General features: G+C 39.1%; 2 protein-coding genes across 2 annotated transcripts; one reads left to right on the top strand and one right to left on the bottom strand.

Annotated features, from left to right (window-relative positions):
• The first annotated feature begins 10,544 nt into the window (after window positions 1-10,544).
• On the top strand, window positions 10,545-17,392 carry LOC147760064 (11-beta-hydroxysteroid dehydrogenase 1-like). The gene is made up of 6 exons (XM_086996194.1): window positions 10,545-11,249; window positions 11,741-11,871; window positions 12,032-12,133; window positions 13,452-13,665; window positions 14,795-14,932; window positions 15,371-17,392. Exons 1-6 carry the CDS (start codon window positions 11,159-11,161, stop codon window positions 15,601-15,603), a joined length of 909 nt encoding a protein of 302 aa, XP_086852320.1. The 5' UTR covers window positions 10,545-11,158; the 3' UTR covers window positions 15,604-17,392.
• Window positions 17,393-18,014: 622 nt separating this feature from the next.
• LOC106155318 (uncharacterized) lies at window positions 18,015-25,971 on the bottom strand. The gene is made up of 7 exons (XM_086995896.1): window positions 25,702-25,971; window positions 24,656-24,856; window positions 24,198-24,392; window positions 23,586-23,852; window positions 20,706-20,915; window positions 19,684-19,857; window positions 18,015-18,585 (listed from the first exon to the last, which is right to left on the bottom strand). The coding sequence occupies exons 1-7, from the start codon at window positions 25,922-25,924 to the stop codon at window positions 18,368-18,370; spliced, it is 1,488 nt and encodes a 495-aa protein (XP_086852022.1). The 5' UTR covers window positions 25,925-25,971; the 3' UTR covers window positions 18,015-18,367.
• Between the last annotated feature and the right edge of the window lie 394 nt (window positions 25,972-26,365).

The following is a 26,365-nucleotide window of genomic DNA, read 5'->3' as shown; positions in this document are numbered from 1 at the left end:
ACTAGCAACACATGTAATAAAGGTAATGAGACATTGATATTTATTTGATGTATTAGCTATTTAATATTTTCCATTTTAACTACGCTTTTGTTGATCGTGACTTATTATCATCAAATAAAATTGTTATACAGGGTACGTGTTTTAAAACTAAGCCTGATTTGTTCTTCAGAGTTTTGTTCTAATATTTGACTTGCCTTTACTCGAGTCTTCTGTTGCAGTTGATACATAACCCGGTATTGTTTGCTCGTGTCGATAGCAATCTCTTTGCATCAGCTATAATAGAAACTTTAAGTGAGGCAATTAAGAAGGGGCAGACCGTGTTCGTTGAACCGACTAATTTGGGTGTCCGATAAGGATTTCTTGGGGATTCCCCTACCCTGTAATTATCATACGGCCTCTATTGTTCGACCATATGGGGCAGGGTTGGGAAACCATACGGCCATTTGGTAAGGGGACATTCCGGCGGCACTGTAGTCCAATATGAAACGTAAATCAGATTTGATTTTGCTTTATTTAATTTCATTTACTGTATGTAAGATGTAAATTGAAAAATAAATACATTTTAAAAGAAAAAGATACAACGGATGTTTTTGCATTTTTTGCTTATCAAAAAACATTTGCTTCTGAAGATATAAACACAATACACGTGCTTGTCGTGTTGTGCCATGTTTGACAGCTACATTGTATGCCCGATACCACCATAAGGACTGCACAATGGCTACACCAAAAATTAGTTTTTAAAGAATGTTGCTTGTGTTGTGGTACTGACCTTCCAGTGCAAGATATTCTTAGTTCAAACTTCTAACTCCGTGCCAGCCACTGTGCTACTTCTCTCGTCTGCACGATATAACGTCAGCGCAAGGCGGGAAAGGCAGCTCAAGCCGGTCAAAGCTGTGACGTACGAGACTAATGACTTCCAAATATGGAGCACCAGGCGGATACAACTGTGGCGTACGAGACTTGTGCCTTCCAAATATGGAAGCGCCCCAGGCAAAATTTTGCCGGACACGCCTCCAGGTTGACGGTAGTGGTTAGAGCCAGTTTGCTGATATGGGTTATATATGAAATCAAGATCGAGTTGGCAAAACTGAAATCTTGAACCTAGGGTTAATATGTGCGGAGTTAGAATGTAATCTGAAAAATGGTATCTTTTGAAAAAAAATGTTAAGAAATCTAATTCCAGTGATAGATTGTAATCCGTTTGGATGATATACGGAAAATAATTGGTGGTATATGATCATAAGACTTCTGTTTTGAATTTAAGCAAGGTTTATAGTTCTTCAAATGAAACAATTGTTTCTATCTTCTGTAAGTGAATACCATATGCTCTCTTAATATTTGTAGTATTTATTACAATTGATAAATGATAATTGTTAGAAATTTTGTAGATCATGGGTCAGTAACTGGAAAGCATCGCAAATTGCGACCGAGCACAAGTATGGTGATTGTCGCTATCCCTTAACTCGAAAGCATCGCAAATCACGACCGAGCGCTAATAGCGACATCACCTTCAGTTTACAGGCTATTATTTGTGACGAGTAAATCCCATTAGGTATGATGGCCTTTGCGCATGCATACATTTCCCTTTAATAGAGTCTTTGGTGTAATTAATAATGGCGGCAATTTTGGGTTGCCAGTCTTAATAGCATATTACAAAACATGAGAGCTTATAAAAGAATGAGTCACTCTGTACTTCTGAAAAAAAAAATGCGTAAATATTCACGTGAAGAATGCCAAATTCATGTTGTATTCTGCATATTCTTTCAAAATTAAATATTTCATATATCATTTTATATCTTCTGATGAATATTCATTTGAGAAGTCTATTGATAATAACCATAAGTTTAAAATTGTCATTTGCTACACAAAATGAAAAAGCAGAAACAAATAATTCCATCACACCGTGACTTTCCTCAGTGTCTGTTAAAGTGAGACTGAACACTACTCACCAATGTATCAGTAATTGTAATCAGTCCAAACACGTGCCCTTTGCTTATTGAATTGTTTTTGATATTTTATTGGTGTCAAACACTTCAAACATCAATATTTGTAATTGTGATATTCCTATGAATTAAAACAATGTCTTGATAAGCATCATTCTGAAATAAAATTACATTGTGTGTACTTATGTTATGACGTCTTCATTTTATGTGACAATAGAATTTCAGTAGCGTTCGAGGCTATAATCGCGTTGCGTTTGCCAAGGCTCTGAGTTGGCAGGCGAGTACAATCGCCGTCGCAAATAGCAATTGATCGCTACACTTGCGTGCGGTCGCAATTCGCGATGCTTTCGAGTTGTGTGTTATTGTGTGTTGTTGTGTGTGTTATTTTGCGTCCCCTCCCTTGCATGGCCATCAGTATTGTAATCTTTGTCTCCAACACGTGCCTGTAATGTTATATACTCACCAGACCTTATGAGAAATAATCTATACATAGACTGAAATATTCAACGGGATGAATTGGACAACAGGCCTAGAAGAATTTTTCTCTAAAGTTTTTCATTTTTATTACTCTAACATTGAGATATGTTAGAGTAATAAAAACAGGAACTATTTATTTTGAAACAAAAATCAACCCTCTTAAATTTAAACATCTCTATTTAAGAGATGCAAATCAGATTCAGTTTGCAATTATTTTATAGCGTAATGAACATATATAATAGCAAATGTGTTCAACTGAAAATATGTAGGTTTTCATAAACATGATATATATATATATATATATATATATATATATATATATATATATATATATATATATATATATATATGTATGATCAAATTGATATTATTTTTGATGCAGGTACTTAGTGGTTTTCATCTCAGTGTCAGTAATCTTTGTTGTCGTTATAAATTACATTTATTCTTCATGCAGGCCACCAGATAAGTATAGAGTTTATGGAATATAGATAATCTGTGGAACTGTTCACTGATATTCCCTTTTAAAGTGATTGCTTCTTGGCCAAATGGTTTATGGTGTAAGGGGCTGTGGTGTCAACATTGGTACAGTCACATTGTAATAATAAAACCAGTTTTTAGCGGACTGAAATGTGGACCGTGAAAGTCAACTGAAAATGTAGTGTCACAACTATGCCAACATGCAGTAGATATTGGAGGACCACAGAAACATTTACAATTCAAGACCTTCTATACTGAAGCTAACTTCCCAACAAACGACAAATATATACCAGTATGGAGACATGAAAACGACATTAAGGTGCACCAGCATTTTTTTTAATCCGTTTGCATCTGTTGCCTGTAACGCAAACGTTGATGTGTATTTTATCTTGTACCACGTTTCCATATGCATATCATATCAGATAAAGATGAAAGCCACTGCAGTTATTATTCTCTCCTGTCTCCTGACCCTGGCTATGATATCTTCCGGTAAGTGAAACACACACACACACACACACACACACACACACAAAGAGAGAGAGAGAGGGAGAGAGAGAAAAAAGTTTTGACTGGAATCTCTTGAAGCGATTCAACAGTTATTTTGTTTTATAAAATGTTTATCACATTTTTTTCCAGCTGCTCCAGTGAAGAAGAGGACAGGTGATTGTAATGCTCTCTCTCTCACCCCCCACCTTCTCTCTCTCTCGCTCTCTCTCTCTCTCTCTCTCTCTCTCTCTCTGTTTGTGTGTGTGTGTGTTTGTATGTGCGTGTGTGCATTAGTTTGTGTTTTAACCCAAAGTGTACATGAACTGAATGATAGTGATTCACATAAACACCCAGTTACATAAAAATATGCATAAATGCATGTATACAGATTGTTGTGCCACAGGATCTACAGTGTATATCAGCATGTGTTCAGTCCTTGTTATGTGGAAACATGTATAGAACTACTAAGAACCATGTCTGGTTTAACATGCACCACAGGATCTACAGTGTATATCAGCATGTGTTCAGTCCTTGTTATGTGGAAACATGTATAGAACTACTAAGAACCATGTCTGGTTTAACATGTACCACAGGATCTACAGTGTATATCAGCATGTGTTCAGTCCTTGTTATGTGGAAACATATGTAGAACTACTAAGAACCATGTCTGGTTTAACATGTACCACAGGATCTACAGTGTATATCAGCATGTGTTCAGTCCTTGTTATGTGGAAACATATGTAGAACTACTAAGAACCATGTCTGGTTTAACATGTACCACAGGATCTACAGTGTATATCAGCATGTGTTCAGACCTTGGTATGTGGAAACATGTATAGAACTACTAAGAACCATGCGTTGTTTAACATGATGTGTGTCCCGATCCAAACTTGAATGGAAAATACAGGTAGACACAATTGGTAGTGCCGGAAAAGGGGAAGCTTATCAGGTTTGGCGCAGGAACAGGGCGCCGTTTGCGTCTATCATGACGAATGCGGAAAGAAAATCTGTACTAGTAATAGAAGACCAACGGGAAATTTAAGACCAGAAATATAAGTTAATCGTGGGAACCTTGACAAGACAACTGTTGCATATGAAAATGAAATATCTAAAATGCAAAAAGAGGCTTTGGGGGTTCATAAAGACCATTCCTACTGTATGCCTCATTCTGGTCATACAACTGCTAACAGCTGTGAAAAATGGCATTTACGAAATGGAGGACAGACTATACGATATTCAACTTCCAAATTTTCAGAGGCATAAAGGATCTTAAGTATTTTCAGACCGATGAGCAACTGGCAATAAAACACGTAGAGGAAAACAGTTTGTGGAAAGAACATATTAAAGACCTGAAGGAAAATGTCCAAAAGGTAAAAGAAAAAAAAAACTTTCAGAATGATGTCATTGAAAAGAAACCAGAAGTTGGTATGTCTTTGGCAGGGTTTTCTACTTACAAAGAATTCAAGAACTTTCATGACTTGTTGCATCCAGATATTACTGATATATATCATTTTTGAATTATGTATTTCTGAACTCAGTGACAAGTGAACTGAACAAGAGAGGTCTCATATGTTGTTATTTAGATAATGCACAAAACCTTTATTGTCTAATTAAGTGTTAAAAGTTAGCATATGCAGATCGGAGACTGTTAGTGCCCAGGCAAGAAAGGGAAAATGACAGAAGAAATGAACATCTTAAAACTCAGTAAAAGAATATGGATAATACATAGAATGTACTGTTTATATAAATTTGTTCCGTCACAGATCCCTTCAACCACATTGCAAAGTATCTAAGGAAAGATTTCAAGAAACATTAACTTACAAAGCACCATCACAATTTCTAGGAAGACAAAGACTTTTAAAGATGTATACATATGCAAAGTCAATTTTTGCCAGCCAGCAGATAGTTTCAAATAGTATAATTAAGAAAATTACCAAAAGACATCGCTTAATATTCACCGAAAATGATATTTGAACAGATTTTGCTGCTAGCTTTCTCTGTTGTATATGAAAAGTGTAGATAATTAGGTCAGATACTGGCAAGTAGGTTAAATTTATGACCGAAAAGTTAAAGGAATGAGTAGTTTAAAGCTATTTTATGGTTGATGAAGTGATTTATTTATTTGGGGAAGCGTGGATTCCCAGTAATGCATATAAGCCACTTCTACTAGTAGCTTGTATGACTCAAATAAATTCCACAGGCCAAAGGTTTTTAATGGGCTTATTGTCGTGAAATTCACAGGAGTGCAGGAGTGAACAATCTTACTAAAATACAGGTGGAGTTTTAAAACAACCAGCTTAATCGAACCATTTTTACAAAAGTTATATATATTTATGCTTTTTTTTCTGTCTCAGATGTAAGTCTTAGGGATGTTAATAGTCTCATTTTTTTAACTAATTAGATATGCACAAGTGTTCCTTTGACATTTTCTCCATCTTAAAAATATTGTTAGTTGATGACATAAAAATAATGGTAAACCTGTTTTTTGCATATTGTGTAATAAAGTGTCAAAAACGGAAATAAACTCATATCATAGCAGTTTGTCAGATTCGATCATTTACCATGTTCAGAATCTCAGAATGCAGCAATGTACATTTAATATTGATATTTTCCCTATGTCAACAATTTTCTTGTTTGATCATTTAAAAATGACAGTAAAATTATTATTTTGTTTTATGTAAAAAGATGTTGAAAATGGAAATAAACTCATTTCATCACAGTTTACATTTTTTTCATTTTCAAGGTGTGACTCTGAACTTCCATGGCCTTGAAGACCTTTCCATGTCACATTTTCTGAATATTCATGATACTTTTATTTTATTATTTAAAATTGATGGCCATTATGCTGTTAAGCATCATGTAATTTTGTATCAAAAATTAAGTGGGCACTGCCCCCATAGTGACCATTAAAGGAAAACCATGTCACTTACTCTTCTCAAACTTACAGAAAGGTAACATAGAACTAAAATACAGCTACAATTGAAAAACCTGTCAATTTTTCTGGAAATTATATAGTTTATTGTTAAAATTAAAATGTTGTGAATTATTTTCTGATTTCTGTCTGTGTATTGGACAGCTTTGCTGCCTTGTTTTTATTTTTGGATCTGTTTGAATATCGGGGATAGCAGCTAAATATCCGATAGACTGTAGACCCTCCCAGTGATCGTAAAAGACTATTATAATGTTTGTAAGAGCCTATCATAATGTCGCTAACATGTTTGTAAGAGCCTATCATAATGCCACTAGCACGTTTGTTGGAGCCTATCATAATGTAGCTAACATGCCTCATGTATTCTTAATTTCAGGTGCGCTGTTTGGATATTTATTTATGCATTCTCGAGAGTTAAGGAGGTCCTTCCATTTTGATGATGATTGTGACTCTACATGTAGGTGGCTTTAATGTTAAAATTATGCTTAACCCTCAAGTGACCGAGTGGGGTCATTTACGACCCCAGCCATATGATTTAATGTGCCATCTCTTTATTTTTTATTCGAATTTTCTTTCCTTGCATGAGTTTGTTAGTCTACTAATCCTACACACTTTCACAGTTTTTTGTAGGGATCAACCAATTAGTGTGGCGTATATATCACAAACTCTTGTGGGGTCATTTATGACCCCAAAGAGAAGCACTGGTTTTTAAATATCAGTTTTTAAATATTATTCAAATGTTTTGCCCACGCAACACTGACAGGAAAATGTCACATGCATGTGCTTCATGCAACCAACCAGTGTGCCCAAAACATAGGCTCAAATAAGTGGTTTGTGAAGATTATGCTTGAAGTGTTACTAATAGTGCAACGCTGAATCTAATTTCAGTAGCTTTTTTAGAACTTATTCTCATAACTGGGTCTCTCATTTTGACGGTTACAATTTTCGGGTATTTCGGAAATCTAAAGAATTCTGTTGATATCATATACATATATTAACAAATTGTTTGTGTAAATTTTGTTTTATACACAGATGTGGTAGTAACATACATGTAGGTTGATTGAATGTGTTCTGAGTAGTATGACTTCCTTACCAGCATTAGGGTATTCCCTACTTAGCAAGTCATCTAATTATTGTTATTGAAGTTAGCAGGATGTTATCTCAACATATGTTAAAATATTTTTACTCAAAGTAATTTTGTAATGTACTTTTTTCATTTAGTGTGGCAAATAAAAAGATAATATTTCTGCAAGTGGAAACTGACAAGGACTGTCTAAATACCGGTGTAATGTTGTTCTTAAAATCTGAGCTTGGTTATTCCATGCAATAAAAGTATTATTACCAAATATTTATTACATTAGATCATTATAAAATACTTGTCTTAAATCCTGGGAGTAGTATAGGTGTGATAAACCCTCAACAGCCTTTTATAATAAGGATCCCTGTACAGAGCACAATGGGGTCATAGATGACCCCACTTGGTCATTTCAGTCAGTAAAATAGCTTGGTCTCCTGAGGGTTAAACAGTCCCTGAAGAAGGCGCTTTGCTGAAAGCGTGGGTGTTTTATATTTACATGTGTAATTTTAGTTGATTTTTATAAATGCATTTGAGCCTAATTTAAGAATTCTAAAAACAAGATCAACACAGGGATTATGATGAATATTTATTGTTTTAGTAGAACGCATAAATGATTTATCTGGAATTGAATGGAGAGAGAATTTTTTCAAAAGATTCATATTTCTACCAAAAAAATATCTTTGCATCCTCAATTTGCATTTGAGGAAACATTTCTACTTTCGGAGGATTTGATTGCTGACAGGAAATACTGCACTTAACCAATCCCACTGGTGTTCTCAATACTGGTGCTATCCTTTTAAATAGTTTTTCTAAACAGCAAGATGGCTATCATAATATATATATTCATAATATTTCATACTGTACATTTTCCTTGTTTTTCAGCAATTCATCATGATGACGATCTTGAGCCAGCAAATCACGGGTCTACAAGTACAACATTGACACCCGCATGAAACCAATGACTGTGTTTGTTACTAGTAACAATAAATGATATCGCAATGATTTGTGAAGCTTTGTTTTCACCTGAATTTTGTTACAAATGAGAGAAAGAAGCAAACTATTCATCACCTGGTCCATAACTGAACTGAGTACACGTGTCCAATATGATTGACCGAAAAGTACTGAATTTGAAACTATACCCTAACTTTGTTTAACTTACTTACAGTGTGACATAATGCCAAAACATATTAAACAGCCTCTTCAAGAACCCCGACATGTGTTTATAGTTTTATTTTACAAATTGAGCACTTTTTTGTTACAAGATGCTGCTGCTTTTCTTGATGTTCATCCTCTAGATCGTCATCACTTGCTGATCCTTGGAATAAGTGCCCCCCCCCCTTCGTCATCACCATTATTTCCTAGTAGTACACTGTATTCACAACAGCGTAAGTGACCTATGTTGTCGCTACACACACACACACACACACACACAAAACACACACACAGTGCTTTTCGGCTGTCAGATGGACACATAAAAGTGTGTGTGTGTGTACTGTGTGTGTGTGTTTGTGTGTACTGTGTGTGTGTTCTGTGTGTACTGTGTATGTGTGTGTGTGTGTGTGTGTGTGTAATATTAGTAAGTAACAGTCACGAGTGAATAAGAAGCGGTGATTTGTTGTGGTGATTTTTGAGTAAGGCCATCATATGTACAGGTGTTAGTAAGACGTGTATATGATGCAGTAAATTGTGTAACTTTTGTATGAAAGCGGTAGAATCTATTACACAGCTTATTTTTGAATGTAAATTACTCCTATCTTATGAGGGGTACTGTTAACCATTATTTTCATCAAATTCAGAATGGAATTTCTCATTAGTAACAGAGCTAGAGTAATGGGAATTATCGGCATCTACTTTATTAAAATAATATTGATTGTGAAATACTGCGTTAACTCATGTCCCAAAAGGTGTTCAAATCTATTTTTTTGCGCAGCCAGAACATATTCGGAGAAAAGTTAATCAATATAATCACAATGATGGATTGGATTCTGAGAGGATTTTGGATTCGGGACGGTAAAAAATAAACATTATATTTCATGGTATATAAGATCATGCGACTTCTATTATGAATTTGAAAAAGGTTTATAGTTCTTCATAATCAAACGCTTGGAGTCTGTGTATAACATCGTTCTCTCATTTTGAACTGTCTATTCATATTCGTATCCCCTTAATTACCGGCTGTCCAGTCTGAACCAGAAAACATAAACAAGAACGCACAAGACAAGTGTCTGTGTGTGTACACAACACGTACATGATGACGAGTGAACAGTTGTCAAAAACAAAAGACCCAGGTGTGGTAGTTCAACTACTGTTCATGCGTGCCGCAACGACCAAACCTAATTGCTCCTCAAGGTCACAAAACAATATCCGGTACTGACGGCTAGGCTCGTCTTAATCATATAAGTAGCGCGTTTCCACTCCCTGAATTTGACGGCAAAGCGGCCATATCTCCACGTGGTGATAATACGCATGCGCAGAAAGCTCATTTTCCGCACTCGGAACTACTCGGATGTCTCCGCAGTCGACAATGACAGTATAGAGCTTGCAGAATTAGCCGAGGATTGCCGATTGCATTTTCCGGCAAATTCAACAACGACGTTTGCGACAACCGACTTCCTGGGGGGGGGGGGGGGGGGGGGTTGCGAGAACAGACAAAAATCGGTGCGCACGCAGGATGTCATCCATAAAAATAAAAAAGTGTGGCCTTATCTTATGTATCTTTTTTTTTTTTCTTTTGTTATCCCTACAATGTATATTGATCTTTATTGACTAGTACTTGTACTTTCCCTGCTTTAGTCTAGACATTATATAATGTATATCAAACTGTATAGGCTATGGTAATCACTCTGTGGATTACTTCTTGTATTTGTATTTGATCATGTCCGGATGTAGGGCGATTGTCAATAAACTTCTGAATCTGAATCTGTACTAACCTGACCTGATCAGTAATGTTATGTTCATAGTTTAATAATGATAGGTCTCAATGCTACTGGTATCTAACGGGGAGTAGGCCGGGAATACATTAAAAGGTCACTCAGGGATGCAGATCGAGGCTATCGCGTTCTGGTATGCTCTTTGTTTAAGAACTAGACGTGAGAAATAATTCAACATGAGTTCCAAGATAAAAACACTGGTTGCTGTGTATAACATCGTTCTTTCATTTTGAACTGTCTATACATATCCCCTTAATTACCACCTGTCCTGTCTGAACCAGAAAACATAAACAAGAACGCACAAGACAAGTGTCTGTGTGTGTACACAACACGTACATGATGATCACCTAACACTTCCATACCACCGTTTGTTTCTAGCCACATGTATAGGCTACTTCAGTCTTATTTATTTAACCTTTTAAATGTTAAGTGTAAGTGAATGTCTCGTGTCCTCTTAATATCCGCAGTATTCATAATAAAAATATAAATATCTAAATAATATGTATGATAAGTGTTTCAGTTGAATGTGCCTATATAGGATTTAACACAGCAGACCCAGTCTTATTTTCCTCCTCCCCCCCTCCCCCCGTGCGAGCCCTTAGTGTTGTCGACTTTAGACTCCTGTCAGCCAGCGTACCTCACACGTACCTGTTATCTTATGTACTAACCTGACCTGATAAATAATGTTATGTTCACAGTTTAATAATGATAGGTCTCAATGCTACTGATAGAACGGGGAGTAGGCCGGGAATACATTAAAAGGTCACTCAGGGATGCAGAGGCTATCGTGTACTGGTATGCTCTTTGTTTGAGAACTGGACGTGAGAAATAATTCAACATGGGTTCCAAGACAAAAACACTGGTTGCTGTCCTCCTCACTGTGACTGCCGTCTACATCGCCACCCTCTACGTGGATGATTTCAATCCTGGTGAGCATGAACGGTCTTTGCAGGTCCTTATCTAAGTCTGATGTACATGTTCATATAGTCTACTGTACTCTACACGGTTGAAATGGGCCTCATATTTGTAATATGTGTGGGCGTAAACGATTAGTGACTTTAGTTAGACCAACTTAGTTTGGTGATGCTGAAAAAACGCAAGTCGATCATATTTTGTGTACAACTCTCTCTCTCTCTCTCTCTCTCTCTCTCTCTCTCTTCGCGCTAAACAAAGTAAACACAACCAGAAAACACATACATAAAGCCGAAAAAAGGAGTGCTAACGCATGGATTTCGTACCATATATATATTTCTTTCCTTGTCTTCAAAATCATAACCACAATCTACGTCTTCTGCCCAAAATAAGGCCACATGAAACTTTGCCATTACACGTGAATTAAAAAAAAATACCAGTGCGTTATTAAATTTCCAGATTTATAACAGAAATCAAAATAATAATGAGCATATCGGTTTTATCACAGCCATGGTGAGAGGCAAGAGAGTGCTCATTACCGGGGCGTCCTCTGGAATTGGAGAACAGGTGGCGTACCATTTCGCCAAGATGGGAGCAAACCTTGTTTTGACGGCGCGCAGAGAAAATCTCTTAAAAAAGGTCAGTTGCCGGTATAACTTCTCATTTCGTATCTAAGGCAATGTGCTTTATTAACATTTTATTTCTCTTTACACAAGCTGCTCTATAACTTACAGATTGGGGTTGTTATTTGAATAATCAGTTGGGTGTCATTTACATCTTTCCATAATAACGGTTTCAGGTCATCGCAGAGTGTAAAAAGTTATCTCCGGCACCTGAGCCAAACCATGTGTACACAGTCGCTGATCTGAGAGACATGGAAGAGACAGCTAGGGTTATCAAGGTACACAGTACACACACACACACACACACACTCACACACAGACATTGACCTGGGAGACATGGATGAGACAGCTAGGGTTATCAAGGTACACAGTGCGCACACACACACACACACACACACACACACACACATTGAGCTGGGAGACATGGAGGAGACAGCTAGAGTTATCAAGGTACACAGTATACACACACACACACACACAAACACACACACATTGACCTGGAAGACATAGATGAGACAGCTTGAGTTATCAAGGTACACAGTACACACACACACACACACACACACACACACACACATTGACCTGGGAGACAAGGAGGAGACAGCTAGAGTTATCAAGGTACACAGTACACACACACACACATTTACCTGGAAAACATAGATGAGACAGCTTGAGTTATCAAGGTACACAGTATACACACACACACACACACACACACACACATTGACCTGGGAGAAAAGGAGGAGACAGCTAGAGTTATCAAGGTACACAGTACACACTCTCTCACACACACACACACACACATTTACCTGGAAGACATAGAGGAGACAGCTAGAGTTATCAAGGTACACAGCATACACACAGACACACACACACACACACACACACACACACATTGACCTGGGAGACATGGAGGAGACAGCTAGGGTTATCAAGGTATACACACACACACACACATACACACATTGACCTGGGAGACATAGAGGAGACAGCTAGAGTTATCAAGGTACACAGTACACACACACACACACACACACACACACACACATTGACCTGGGAGACATAGAGGAGACAGCTAGAGTTATCAAGGTACACAGTACACACACACACACACACACGCACACACACACACATTGACCTGGGAGACATGGAGGAGACAGCTACAGTAGGGTTATCAAGGTACACAGTACACACACATCAATGATTTTCCACAGAAGGACGTTAGATCGGGAACACAGCTAAATTCCTGGCATTATCAATTTCGGCAGTCATCATTGGTAGAGGGGTTATATGGGTCCTGAACAATGTGAACGTTGTGAATTACAGTATTGTCAAATGTACGGGACGGTGTCTGAATAAAGTGGAATTAGAAACCAGTCTTATTCTTTTTCTAATAAATATAATATAATATTCATGGAAACAGGCGTGAAGAATTTTGTGACCTTGACGAAAGCACGGACAGTGAGGACAGTGTCAATTAACAGTGAGAATTAAAGTGTGTACAACTGCAAAATGTCTCTAGAATTGCAACAAACGATTGGTTAAATTAAAAAAAAAAAAAAAAACATCATTGTTTTTTTTTTTTTATAATCCAAGTTTACGGAAAACAAACTCGGAGGGCTGGACATACTGATTTTGAATCACGCCATACTCCCTAACGTCCAGCCGTGGCTGGGGACAGGGGACAACTTCACGAGACTGACCACCAGTATGGACGTTAACTTCCGGTCATATGTTCACCTGGCGTCCCATGCACTACCTCTGTTAACCAATAGTCATGGTCACATTTCTGTGGTCTCCTCTACTGCGGGTGGGTATGTCGTCTGCTTGTCGATCACTTCAAACAAAAAAGTTTCAAATAACAAGAGAATTAAAAAAAAGTTCAATTCCATAAAATGTTGAATGTGTTGCTGTTGTATTGAAGACGCGACAGAAGTGGTCAGTTTGACAGGAACTGTAGTCCATTCTCCACAACTTTGTACAGTCCAATAAACTAACCCCAAAACTCCGACTAACCCTAACCTGTACTAACCATATGGGACCCTGGACTTCCATTCCTAGGACTACCATTCCTGTCACACCACTAACCCTAACCTGTACTAATAATATGGAAGCCCGGTCTTCCATTCCTGTCACACATGTACAAACTCCATCGTTTTATTTTCCTGCAATTCTGTCAATCTCGTTATGAACTAATATAATATATATAAATTTATAATTATATAAATATATTTATAAAATAATATATTTGAAAATAGCACGACTATAGTTGTTTTAGTTTTATGGTACCTATAGTCCAGTGGGCGTATGTCATAGCAATGAACATAATAAGAATTGAACTATTTCCTTTGGATGACTGAAGATGTCACTTCAGTATCTGTACTAATTCAGACCACGCTGTTATTTCAGGAGTAACCGCCACACCATATACAGCCGTTTACACCGCCACTTAGTACTAATGACTGAAGATGTCACTACAGTATCTGTACTAATTCAGACCACGCTGTTATTTCAGGAGTAACCGCCACACCATATACAGCCGTTTACACCGCCACTTAGTACTAATGACTGAAGATGTCACTACAGTATCTGTACTAATTCAGACCACGCTGTTATTTCAGGAGTAACCGCCACACCATATACAGCCGTTTACACCGCCACTTAGTACTAATGACTGAAGATGTCACTACAGTATCTGTACTAATTCAGACCACGCTGTTATTTCAGGAGTAACCGCCACACCATATACAGCCGTTTACACCGCCACTTAGTACTAATGACTGAAGATGTCACTACAGTATCTGTACTAATTCAGACCACGCTGTTATTTCAGGAGTTACTGCCACTCCATATACAGCCGTGTACACCGCCACCAAGTACTAATGACTGAAGATGTCACTACAGTATCTGTACTAATTCAGACCACGCTGTTATTTCAGGAGTTACTGCCACTCCATATACAGCCGTGTACACCGCCACTAAGTACGCTCTCCAGGGGTTCTTTGGCGTCCTCAGGCAGGAACTGGCTCTCTATAACTCTGGGGTGTCTGTCACCTTGTGTATGGTAGGAGCTACACGTAAGTACAGGAACTGGCTCTCTATAACTCTCGGGTGTCTGTCACCTTATGTATGGTAGGCGCTACACGTAAGTACAGGAACTGGCTCTCTATAACTCTGGGGTGTCTGTTACCTTGTGTATGGTAGGCGCTACACGTGAGTACAGGTATAGCTATGCCATCGTTTATAGTCAAGTGTGATATTGTGTTTATTATTGTTATTTGTATTTGGCATGTACATAGTGTCTTTGATTTTTGCACATTATGTTAATCATGTGAATGTGGAAAAAATATTTGTATAACTTCAACTTGACGTTTTAATGGCATTTCCGATGGTTCCAAAATCAAACCTTAATTCTTTACTTTTTCTCTCTTTCAAAATGATAAACAAGAATCAAAAACAAATGTTTTCTTTGGTCTTTCTAGATGCGTTTTATTTACTGAACCTTATCTTTTCAGGGACGGAGAGAGCGGTGAAATCATTCGTAGGCATGTTTGGCAGTGACTGGCACAACACCATACAGCCAGTAGAACCAGAACTTGTTGCCCTGGAGATCACCAAGGCAACTGTTACTAGGCAATATGAAGTATACACTAGCACAGATATACCATCCAAAATATTCATATCTTTCAGGTTACTGTTTCCAAATTTTGCTGATAAAATGATGCTAAAAAGCTTTTTAGTCTTGTAGATATCCTAGTGTGGGTGCTTTTACTTTCTTCAGAATGTATCTGTTAGCTCGGAATTAAACCAGTTGTAGTCAGTTCGATCCACCATGTTTAAACAAAATGTATATAATACCGTTTAGTTTAGGAAAGACACATTAACATTTTGTATTTCAAGGAAAATATATTTTATTTGGATAACTGCACGGGCCATATGTGTGTCAAATATCAACAGTCCTGAGAAGACAGAAGTCTCAGTTCACTTCCTGGTACAATACGAGTTAAAAGAATATCCTTTGACACGCTCTGGTAATCAATTCAGAACTGAGCACGGCGTGTTACCAGACAATTCGGAAACGTGCATGTGTTAACACGTGTGGTAATTGCGAACCCAGCACAAAAAAATATTTTTAAATTTAATATATGACACAGCGTTTTCTGAGTGATAAACATGTTTTGGTGATTTTTTATATAGGTTAATCATATATCAACCTTGAACCTGAAATGTATAACTTACATGTATGTCATGGTAGGGTACAATCAAGTGCACACCTTTTATTTGAATGCAAAGTACTGCGGTGGTGCCTTAAGGGACAGAGCCGTCTTCCTTTTTTTTAAATTAAGGCAGAGCTAGACATTTCGTTAGGAACAGTGTTAAGAGGCTAATAAACGTACTATATATGGTTGTGAAATATTACATTTATGTAAATCCTTAAAAGGGAATTAAAAAGTATTCTGAAAGACGGGCATCTTTTAGGAGTAATATGATATACTGTAGAATAGTTATGGCACTTAATGACATAAGATCATAAGATTCCATAAGTTTAGGAGACCTCCATTATGACCTTAAGCAAGGATTGTATTCAGCGTAGTTTTTCAAAACAAATTATTGTAGTCCGTATAAATTGTAGTTTATGAAAGGCATTTAAATAATACTGTAGAATTGCTTTATTTTCGTCTCTCAGAGATCGTCTAGTACACGTCCTTCTAGGAGTGCAGGATCATTATCAGTTTCCGCTGAAAGAAGAACATCATCATGGTGCGTAAATATGGACTCCTATTCCGCGGATCTTATCTACTTGATTTTCAATGTATATACATGGCCTTTGTACGCTTTGCGAAACAAATAACTCCTTCCATCCCAGAATAAAGAGCTTCAAGGTCATGGGTTGATACACGTAGCAATCTTTTCCGTATAAAACAGTCAGCACTACCCTCTTTCCGCATTCATATGCAAAACGTGTGCAGTTTGTGCCAATCCAGAAATAATAATCAACATGTGACTCATTATTTTCCTGTAAGGATGTTTTATACAGACAGAAAATTGCTGTTTCACGAGTGTTTCACGAAACGCACTTTTATCTGCATCGGTCCTTGCTCACCCGGAGGAGTTCTAGAAAAAGGTGCATTAGACACCCCTACCCATTCCTTGTCTTCTTCACTCGCTGTCCACCGCAAGGGGTCGCTCGGGATTGCTGATAATAATTTCTGACTAAATCTCCATTTAGAAATCGCATAGATTCCAAGAATCACTTTTGGCAGCTTCCACCGAGTGTTTCAGCGTTATCACGGTTCACTCATGCATTAGGGTACATGTACATGTAAGAATCAAAAGTCTTATGTTTGGACCATATAACATTGCAACATTATATAATCCGTTCACTTAAGGTCTTCTGATACTAAAATGAATAGTAGTTGTAAAATTTGCTGTGCAAGGGCTAGCGTATCCAGCCTTATGAAGAGAACGCCTGTGTATAGGTAGCTCGTTGCTATCCATACCAACTGGTTATGGCAATAAAAAGTCTTTATTTCCAACAGTGTGATCAAAATGTTGTCTTTGCTATTGAAAATATCAACTTTTGTCTTTTGTTAATTTGCAGATGATTAATTGCCACAGTATACTTCCAAGCATTTAAAGTATGCTGGAGGCCTGTTGACTGGTTTTTCCTTCCACAACAATAAAATCACGATGAAAATGTTCTGTGTTTTCTGAGGCAGGGGTCTCTCTGAGGATGAATTTAAAACGAATCTAAAACGGATGGTATATACATGTAATTTCAGAAGGTAACACGTAAGTCCAATATTTCTAATATCACATGTATTTGTCGCTCAAGTATGATTCTAGTGCCGTTCTCTGTACTGTTAATATGCACTGGCCATTTAGTTATAATCCTGTTTAAATATTGTGATTCAGTCACACCAACATAATGGCATTTTTATTTGATCTACCGACCTGTTGTGTAATTATAATGCTGTAAATTCGTTTTTAAAGAAAATAACCGATCAAAAGCTTCAGGCGCCATGCCTACTCAAATTATTCGTGTCAAAAAAAATTGGGTTGCCGACCCTGCTTACAGACAGTAACCGCTCCTTGAACAACTTGAATGTATCAATTACTTCTGAGCTTATCAAGCACTTTGCACCATGGGATCAAATGTATGCATATAAACATGTTTATACTTTATTTTTCTTTTGATCAGTAAATTATGTTGAACTTAAACAGTCACATATGATGAAAACAAAAGGTAACTAGGGAGAATAAAGGTGTTTTTGATTTTACGGCATAGTTTTCAACCATTCCTCAAAGGTATTGGCGTTATGAGGGAGGAAAGTCATCCAAGGAAGGGTCGAAAAGTTGCGTCTCGTAGCTAGAAATCAAATTTAAATTCTTGAGAACAAGTTACATTCTTATATCATAACACAAGAGGCAATGAGAACCCGATGTCATAGAATTATTAAATAATCAACGTGGCGCGTTCGAACTGGTTGACCTTCAAAATTGCGAAGGAATTAATCTTTGTCTTTGACAAGTGCACCTTTTGGTTCTTTTGTGGGACGGTCCCCGCACGTGACTCTAAATGGCCAATCACAACTGTTGAGTTCCAGATTGAAATTAAGGCTGGCGGGGCATCGACGGTGGCGGAAGACCCGGTTGTACGCGCAAGAGACGAATTCCCCGCAGTTGGTGGGTTCCTCAAAGTTTCCATTGTGACGATTGCAAATGGCCTCTGAAAGTAGGAAAAGAGGTGGTGATGAATGTGTTGTGTCATCTCACCTGTAGCAATATGCCTTCTCAGCTGTAATGGTGCTATGTTGCTCCAACAGCAATACTTACATTTAAGGTTTACATACCCGTGTTTATTCAAAGCATAAGCGTTTAACGTGCGATGAAAAAGGTAACATAAACCAAGAGCTTGCATTTGAGAACTGGAAACTATCTCCCTTCTGTTGTCATCAGTGACAATTTCAACTTTTTTTCGATAAGAATTAATCTATCGCTTCTTACATGTATGTTTTGAAGGCATTTAAACTTTCGACTACTCTAACACCCGTTTTAATTTTTTTTCAGTTTCATTTTTTTCAATTACGAGTGATAAGTAATATTCAAGGAACAATGTGGGATATTTACAATTTCTGACCTCTTCCCATTCAAAAAAATTGTTTGGATAATACGGTTCAATTATGATACATATTTCATTACTTATTCAGGTGTCAACAGTCTTTTCTCCACATTTGATAATGCCCCCCACCCCCACCTCCCCACATGTAGTACACCCACCACCACCACCACCACCACCACCACCACCACCACTAACCCCCGTCGTGTTTGCCTCTGTAACCGTGTGTACAGTACATGAAAACCAAGGCAACAATAAGTCCAGTATACATTTACAAAAACCCAATACTATAATCTTAATTATAAATTACTGTCGTCAATCTTCATTACGTTCCCTTTGCCCACCCCCCCCCCCCCAAACCTGGGTATGTACATGGACATTTACCGGGGGCATGCATGATCTCGATATGCAATTTGATTAGCAAGAAGTGTTCTAACCCTGACCGGATGTGGCCTGTTTCTTACCCTCTGAAATCAGGGCCCCACAAGAATACTATACAAAAGCTATAATTTCTATGAGATGATTTACACTGTGTCGCTTTCAATATTTCTGTGACAGACTGTCAGCGCCCCCTGTGGTCAGATAGTACTTGTTTATAGAGTCTAAACGATGACGTATGTAAAACTGCACCAGAACTGGTTTCATACCAACCGCATAGTGACAGTTCATTGAACTAAATATCTCAGGTTGAATATAGATTTGACCTACTATATTCTGGTCTGCCGTTACAGTCAACATCGGCGGCCATCTTGCATTCTGCGGTGTTCTCGTCGTACCTCAGTTCCCCGGGACAGGAGAAGTTCACTGTGGAGTTGAGGCAGTGGAGGACAAAGCCTCCACAGTTGGTGTCGTCCTGAGAAAACGTGCAACTGCCATTACCCACTGAAAAAAAGTAAAAAAATTTGGGAATTGTTTGACTCGGTTCTTATTGTAATATAATTTACGTGCGTGCCTGAATTGATGGACCATTGTCCCCACTCATTAAGAAATACTTCATTCCCCCCTTCGTCAGATACTTAGTACTGCGGCCCCTGTGTTCAGAGACTATAAGTACTGCGGCCCCTGTGTTCAGAGACTAAGTACTGCAGCCCCTGTGTTCAGAGACTAAGTACTGCGGCCCCTGTGTTCAGAGACTAAGTACTGCGGCTCCTGTGTTCAGAGACTAAGTACTGCAGCCCTTGTGTTCAGAGACTAAGTACTGCGGCCCCTGTGTTCAGAGACTAAGTACTGCGGCCCCTGTGTTCAGAGACTAAGTACTGCGGCTCCTGTGTTCAGAGACTAAGTACTGCGGCCCCTGTGCTCAGAGACTAAGTACTGCGGCCCCTGTGCTCAGAGACTAAGTACTGCGGCCCCTGTGTTCAGAGACTAAGTACTGCGGCCCCTGTGCTCAGAGACTAAGTACTGCGGCCCCTGTGTTCAGATACTAAGTACTGCGGCCCCTGTGTTCAGAGACTAAGTACTGCGGCCCCTGTGTTCAGAGACTAAGTACTGCGGCCCCTGTGCTCAGAGACTAAGTACTGCGGCCCCTGTGTTCAGAGACTAAGTACTGCGGCCCCTGTGTTCAGATACTAAGTACTGCGGCCCCTGTGTTCAGAGACTAAGTACTGCGGCCCCTGTGTTCAGAGACTAAGTACTGCGGCCCCTGTGTTCAGAGACTAAGTACGGTGGCCCCTGTGTTCAGATACTAAGTACTGCGGCCCCTGTCTTCAGAGACTATGTTTTGACCTTACCTACAGGTACCGGACCTTCCCGCATCAACCACGGACGCTGGACGCAGGTGACGTTATCTCTCCTCTTACAGTGACCGTCCCTGAAGTCGAAGTTCTGGTTCTCTGGGCAGAAGAACGTCTCCATGGGAACGCCGCCATAACAGGCGATGTACTGGTTACAGTGAAGCGGGTGTGGGAACAGGCCGTCTGGACCCAGACAAGAAGGGACGCCTGGAATATGGAATTAAACGAATTAAACCATAAACGAAATTAATCTCGGCCCGAGGTTTAATTGCTAGGCCCCTGCAGCAACGGCGCATGTGGAGGCGGGGAGACCATAACTCAACGTACAGGGTTGCTACTTAAAACGGAATATTTTTTATCATTGTTATTAATTTGAGTGCTGATTATTATTTTTTTGGCTTGAGTCATTAAAAAAGTATGTCACTGAGTGATAATAACATCCAGTCTTCTGCTGAGAGATATTTTGGTCAATAATATCAAAACTGACATAAGATGCCATTCAGAAGAAAGGGACTCCCCCAGAAAACCATATCAACAGTTTGATGTCAGTATAAACTTTAAGATAAGATATTAAAGAAAATGATAGCCTCCGGACATTGATATGTTACACAATCAAAGAACTCACTACAGTAAATCATGAAAAGTCAGTAATTGCGGGTATGACCTCCAGCAGCCGCTTGCAGCGCCCTCATTCTACATGGCATACCCTGTGCAATCCACGCAGTGATATTTGCCTGTCGCAGTTCATCACTATTTACCGACCGAGGACCATAGCTATTAATTCTTTGAGTTACTTCCGCCCACAGATTTTCAATTGGATTCATATCTGGAGAGTTTGCAGGCCAGGGCAGTTGCTGAACCCATTGGTTTTGAAGAAAAACAGTGATTCTGCGGCCTCGATGTGGGGTTGCGCAGTAGTCTTGGTACACAAAGATGAAGATGACTCCTACCAATCGAAGCATTGTTTGCTGTAGAATGTCTCTGTAGGAATCCTGGATGAGGTTGCCTCCTAGAAAAACCAACTGGTTCTGGGCACCGACAAGAAATGCTCCCCAAACAGAGGCGTTACCATCCCATGCTTGCACCCTAGGCAGTACACAATCATCGTTTTATGACCCTCGTACACGTCGGTGGACACGGATTCGACCATCAACCCTAAAAAAATCCATATCTGCCTCATCACTGAAAACGACGTGATTCCAGTGTTTTTGCTGCAAACGCACGTGGTCCCCAGCCTATTGCAGACGTCGCTGTATATGACCTGCTGTTAACAGTGGTTTCCCTACTGGCCTTCGTGCAAAATAACCGGCTTGCAGTAATCTCTTGTTCACGAGGGACCTTGAAACGGGCGTTTGAATGACATTCTGCCTCTCTTGTCTGAGGACACTGGTTGTCTTTGTACGACCAGCACGGCGTCCTCTAAGGAGAAGGCGATCCTGTCTTCTTGGTGTGATACACGGACACCCTGGTCGAGGTATTGGAGTAGGTGCCCCTGTTGCAGCATTTCTTTGGAGGACTTCACAAACGGTTCCTGATAAATGTTGAATTATCTGGCAATGGCTGTCCGTTTCTGGCCATTTTCTCTGAGAGCAAGAATCCCATAGTAAGCTGCGTTGCTTAGCTGTCGAACCATATCTTCACTAAGGTACCTGTCAAGTTTCAGAGCGATCCCTTTGTTGCTTCTCTAAACACACTCCAAAGATTGACCAAACCCATGCGTTTTTATAAAAGGGCAGAAATTGCCGAAAAGACCACCCCTCACTTTTCTGACCACAGAACATGCAACTGCATGCATCAATTGTTTCGAGAGTTGTGTGGTAATTAGGTAACACACCTGGCCCCCGTTTCACAAAAAATCTTAAATCCGTAGTCGACTAGCTCGAGCTAGGTGACCTAGCTAGATCGACTACGCTGAAGTCGACTAGGAGTGTTTCACAAAGAATCTAACGTCTTAGCTTGGCGTGCTTACCGTAGTCGACGCGCATAGAAACTCTTCAAGAAAAGGAGGTGTAAAGTTTCAAAAGTTTCACGAGACATGACGTTTCATGGCTTCTTTCGGCCGAGAACGATCGTTTATCAAAGATAAAAATCAGCCAAAACACAAACAAAGTTTGTTTTTGAACTTTATTGATTAGTTTAACTTCGATACAACTTCAAAGTAACAGTTAAACATTAGCTTGTCGTGGAACACTGCTGACGGACGTCTAGCGGTCAAAAACATAAACAAACACGCGATCGGCTGGGTGAAGTGGCATTTTATTTTTTATTTCAATATTCCATAAATGTCAGTGCTATTCAAGGATATTATAACACAATATCTTCAAGGAGGTATGTTCTTTCCAAAATTTTTGTTGTTTATGCTCTGATTTACCGAGTTTTAGTTGAGCTTGCCGACTTAAGTCTCCTCCCGAGGAGGCTAGACATCGTCGACGAGCAGCTAAGAAAAAAACGACGTAAGCGACCTTTTAGATTCTTTGTGAAACGGGACTTAGTGACGTAACGACTTAATTATGTTGGTAACCAAGCTCTTAGTCAGGGAAACCGACTTAAGTTTTTTTGTAAAACGGGGGCCAGGCTACACATGGAGTGACACCTCAGCTTTGGATTTAAAGTAGTTTGAGAGAAATTAAATATTTTGTCGTAAATTTACTCGCCAAAAAATAATATTCCATATTAAGTGGTTATTATAACCTAGACTAAACAGACTTTTTAATTAATCTGAGTGAAAGAATGTCAAAAAAGTTAGTATGTCGTTCTAATGGTGCAATTCTCTCCACCGTTTATCCCATACATCTTTAAAATCAATGCCTCTGGGTATTGGTTTCAGAAACAAGAAATTAATGAAATGTGAAGTAATTGCACAATGATGCTGAATACCTGCCGCGACATCTGAGGTGTTTGACATGACCATAGATGGCGCTGCTTCCGTGGTGGTGTTCCTTGGCATCAAGACGACATCGATCACGGGCCGCTTATGACAATTGACGTTAAAATGATAATCACATCTGTCTGATGCCTGGTCGTAGTAGAGACCAGCGGGACACGGTCTGTGGCGGACAACGCGGTATAAATAGCAGGAGAGGAACTTGTGGCAGTCTGCTGGCTCTTCAAAGTTCCCGCTGGGTTTCTTACACAATGGGGTGGCTGCAAAACAAATCCTTCTGCCTTAGTTAAGTCATCGTTTTTACATATGTGTGAAAGAGAAAGAGAGTGAGAGAGAGAGGTGGAAGAAGAGAGAGAGAATTAGAGACGTCGTGCTATAATTTCTTTTGTTATTTCATTTCACTGTGTTTGTGTGTGAGAGAGAGAGAGGGAGAGAGAGAGAGAGAGAGAGAGAGATGGAAGAAGAGAGAGAGAATAAGAGACGTCGTGTTATAATTTCTTTGTTATTTTATTTCACTGTGTGTGTGTGTGTGTGTGTGTGTGTGTGTGTGAGTGAGAGAGAGAGAGAGAGAGAGAGAGAGAGAGAGAAAGAGGAAGAATCCTGACCATAACGTGTCCTGTTATTGCATTTCACTTTCCTCGGCGCGTCACATGCCAGTTTCTCTTCATCCCATATCATGTTTCCTGGGCATGCGTAGTACATGTCGTACGTCCGGTTTCCGTACTCTGGTCCTTTATTGCACCTCACTATGTACGTGTTACACGTGGTGGGGTCCGTCAACTTCTCGCAAGTTGAATTAGCTACATGACAAAAGTGACAAAAAGGAGAATCCTTTAGAAACCACTTAAAAACTGATAACGATTCAGACACTAAAGAGAGAGAGAGAAAATGTGTCTCAGTTGGAAATCATATTGTTATAGTCATTTTTCAACTGATGATATTGTTTTTCGTAGAGAGAAGGCTTTTTTTTTAGATATTTGCAATGTTAATTCTGAAAGGAAAAGAAAATGTTTGTTTGTTTTTTTATTTGACAACGGTTGAAATTCAAGACATAATTGGTTACCGGTTACGTTTCTGAGCGGTTCCTCCATTTTCTCACAGATGGCCTCCCGTGGGTGTTTGCACAAGCTGGTGATGGAGTCAAAGTTGTTTTCGTCAGGACAAAACTGTGCATTGGCCACTTCTCCGTTCACACAAGTGATAAATCTACCACAGTCGGATGGATCCGGTAGGATTCCGTAAGGTACTTTACACTTTGGGACAGCTGTGGATGTGATAAAATAATCTGGTGTGAGAAAAAGGGTTTTAAAATCAAGTCTTTATTCATTTGATGGTACTGAGAGCGGTCGTTTGGTCGGCTTTTAATATATATATATATTTTTTTTTATGGATATAAATCGAAAGAAAAATCTCTTATTCTAAGACGAGATAGGTGGCCATGTTTGGAAGGCCAAACTTTGAAAGGGTAAACCAAACTAAGTTATCAAGACGTCCCGGAGAACAATCTGAACTGATGCGGTATCCATCCACGGATATCTTACAGCCTCAATATATCAGGACCAAAAGGAACTGGAGATATTTTATCTACAAGGGTACAAAACAACGGCTGCGTTTTGAGACGAACGACTCCGTTTTCAAACGGACTGGTAGCAAAGAACCCTGCCTTTATCAGCTCACCGTGGTCATTCTCCTGGAGTGAACTGTGTCTTTAGCAATAGGCTGCAAAGCCGCGAGATCCCGCTAGTAATTACAGCGATGAAGTAATCGTGACCAATAACTTTGACCTTCTACGGCCATTATTATGGTTTTATAATGATATAATTTGGCAACTTTTATTGATAGTATCACACTGTTGAAATTGAGTGGATACACTGTACAAGTGTGTTAAATGCATGTAGATGTAAAGATCGACGTCATCGCCATTATTTTGAGATCATACTTAAGGCCCAACATTTTTATCGAGTGAACGTTTATTTATTATTATTTTTGCGTGCGTGCTTGTGTGTGTGCGTGCGCGCGCGTGTGTATGTGTGTGTTTTGTGTCATTCATGTGTATAAATAAGTTTCTACATATTTGGAACCAATTCAACTGATAAAATGACGACTTACTGTAGAAAATCTCTGGTTCTGGGTCCGGGATGGTGTCAACTAATAACGTATCGTTGATGTCATAACTTGACGTCAGGAACTCTGACACCTCGCTGGCAGCGGAGAAGACCAACTCTGTGTTGTCCACCGTAATGGTCACTTCCGCGTCCTCAGTAACGGTCACTTCATCCTGCAGCACGTTGGTTCTTAGTGGTCGGGCTGTAGACATGTGACTTGGAGCCATCTCAGTACAACTCCCAAAAAGCTCTGCTTCGCCTGAGAATGTAAAATAAAGGTTATGTTTCTCTGGGGTGACTCCCTGTTAAAGCAAATTTTTTGGAGATTAAAAAAAGAAAATTGAACAAAATTGGACTAAAACTAAACTATTTTTTGTTTATTTGAACACATTGCTGACAAAAGCTACAGTAATGTAGTAAAGAAATCAGCCACTGTAAAATTACTGTACAATTAGCATGCACAGTACAACCTAAGGCGTTTTAAAACAATATCTTGTGTACATATACTGTACATGTGAAATACACCCTTTAACAGTGTTTGAGAGAGAGAGAGAGAGAGAGAGAGAGAGAGAGAGAGACTAGAGTTCACACACAGAGAGAAAGAGAGGGAGATATAGAGGGGGAAAGGGAGAAAGTAAGAGAGATGGAGAGAAACAGAAAAAGAACGA

Source organism: Lingula anatina, chromosome 9, assembly GCF_051362555.1.
Source record: "Lingula anatina isolate TDL-2025a chromosome 9, LinAna3.0, whole genome shotgun sequence".
Taxonomy (NCBI): Eukaryota; Metazoa; Brachiopoda; class Lingulata; order Lingulida; family Lingulidae; genus Lingula; species Lingula anatina.
Note: the sequence above shows the minus strand (reverse complement) of the source record. Positions and strands in the feature narration are given on the sequence as shown.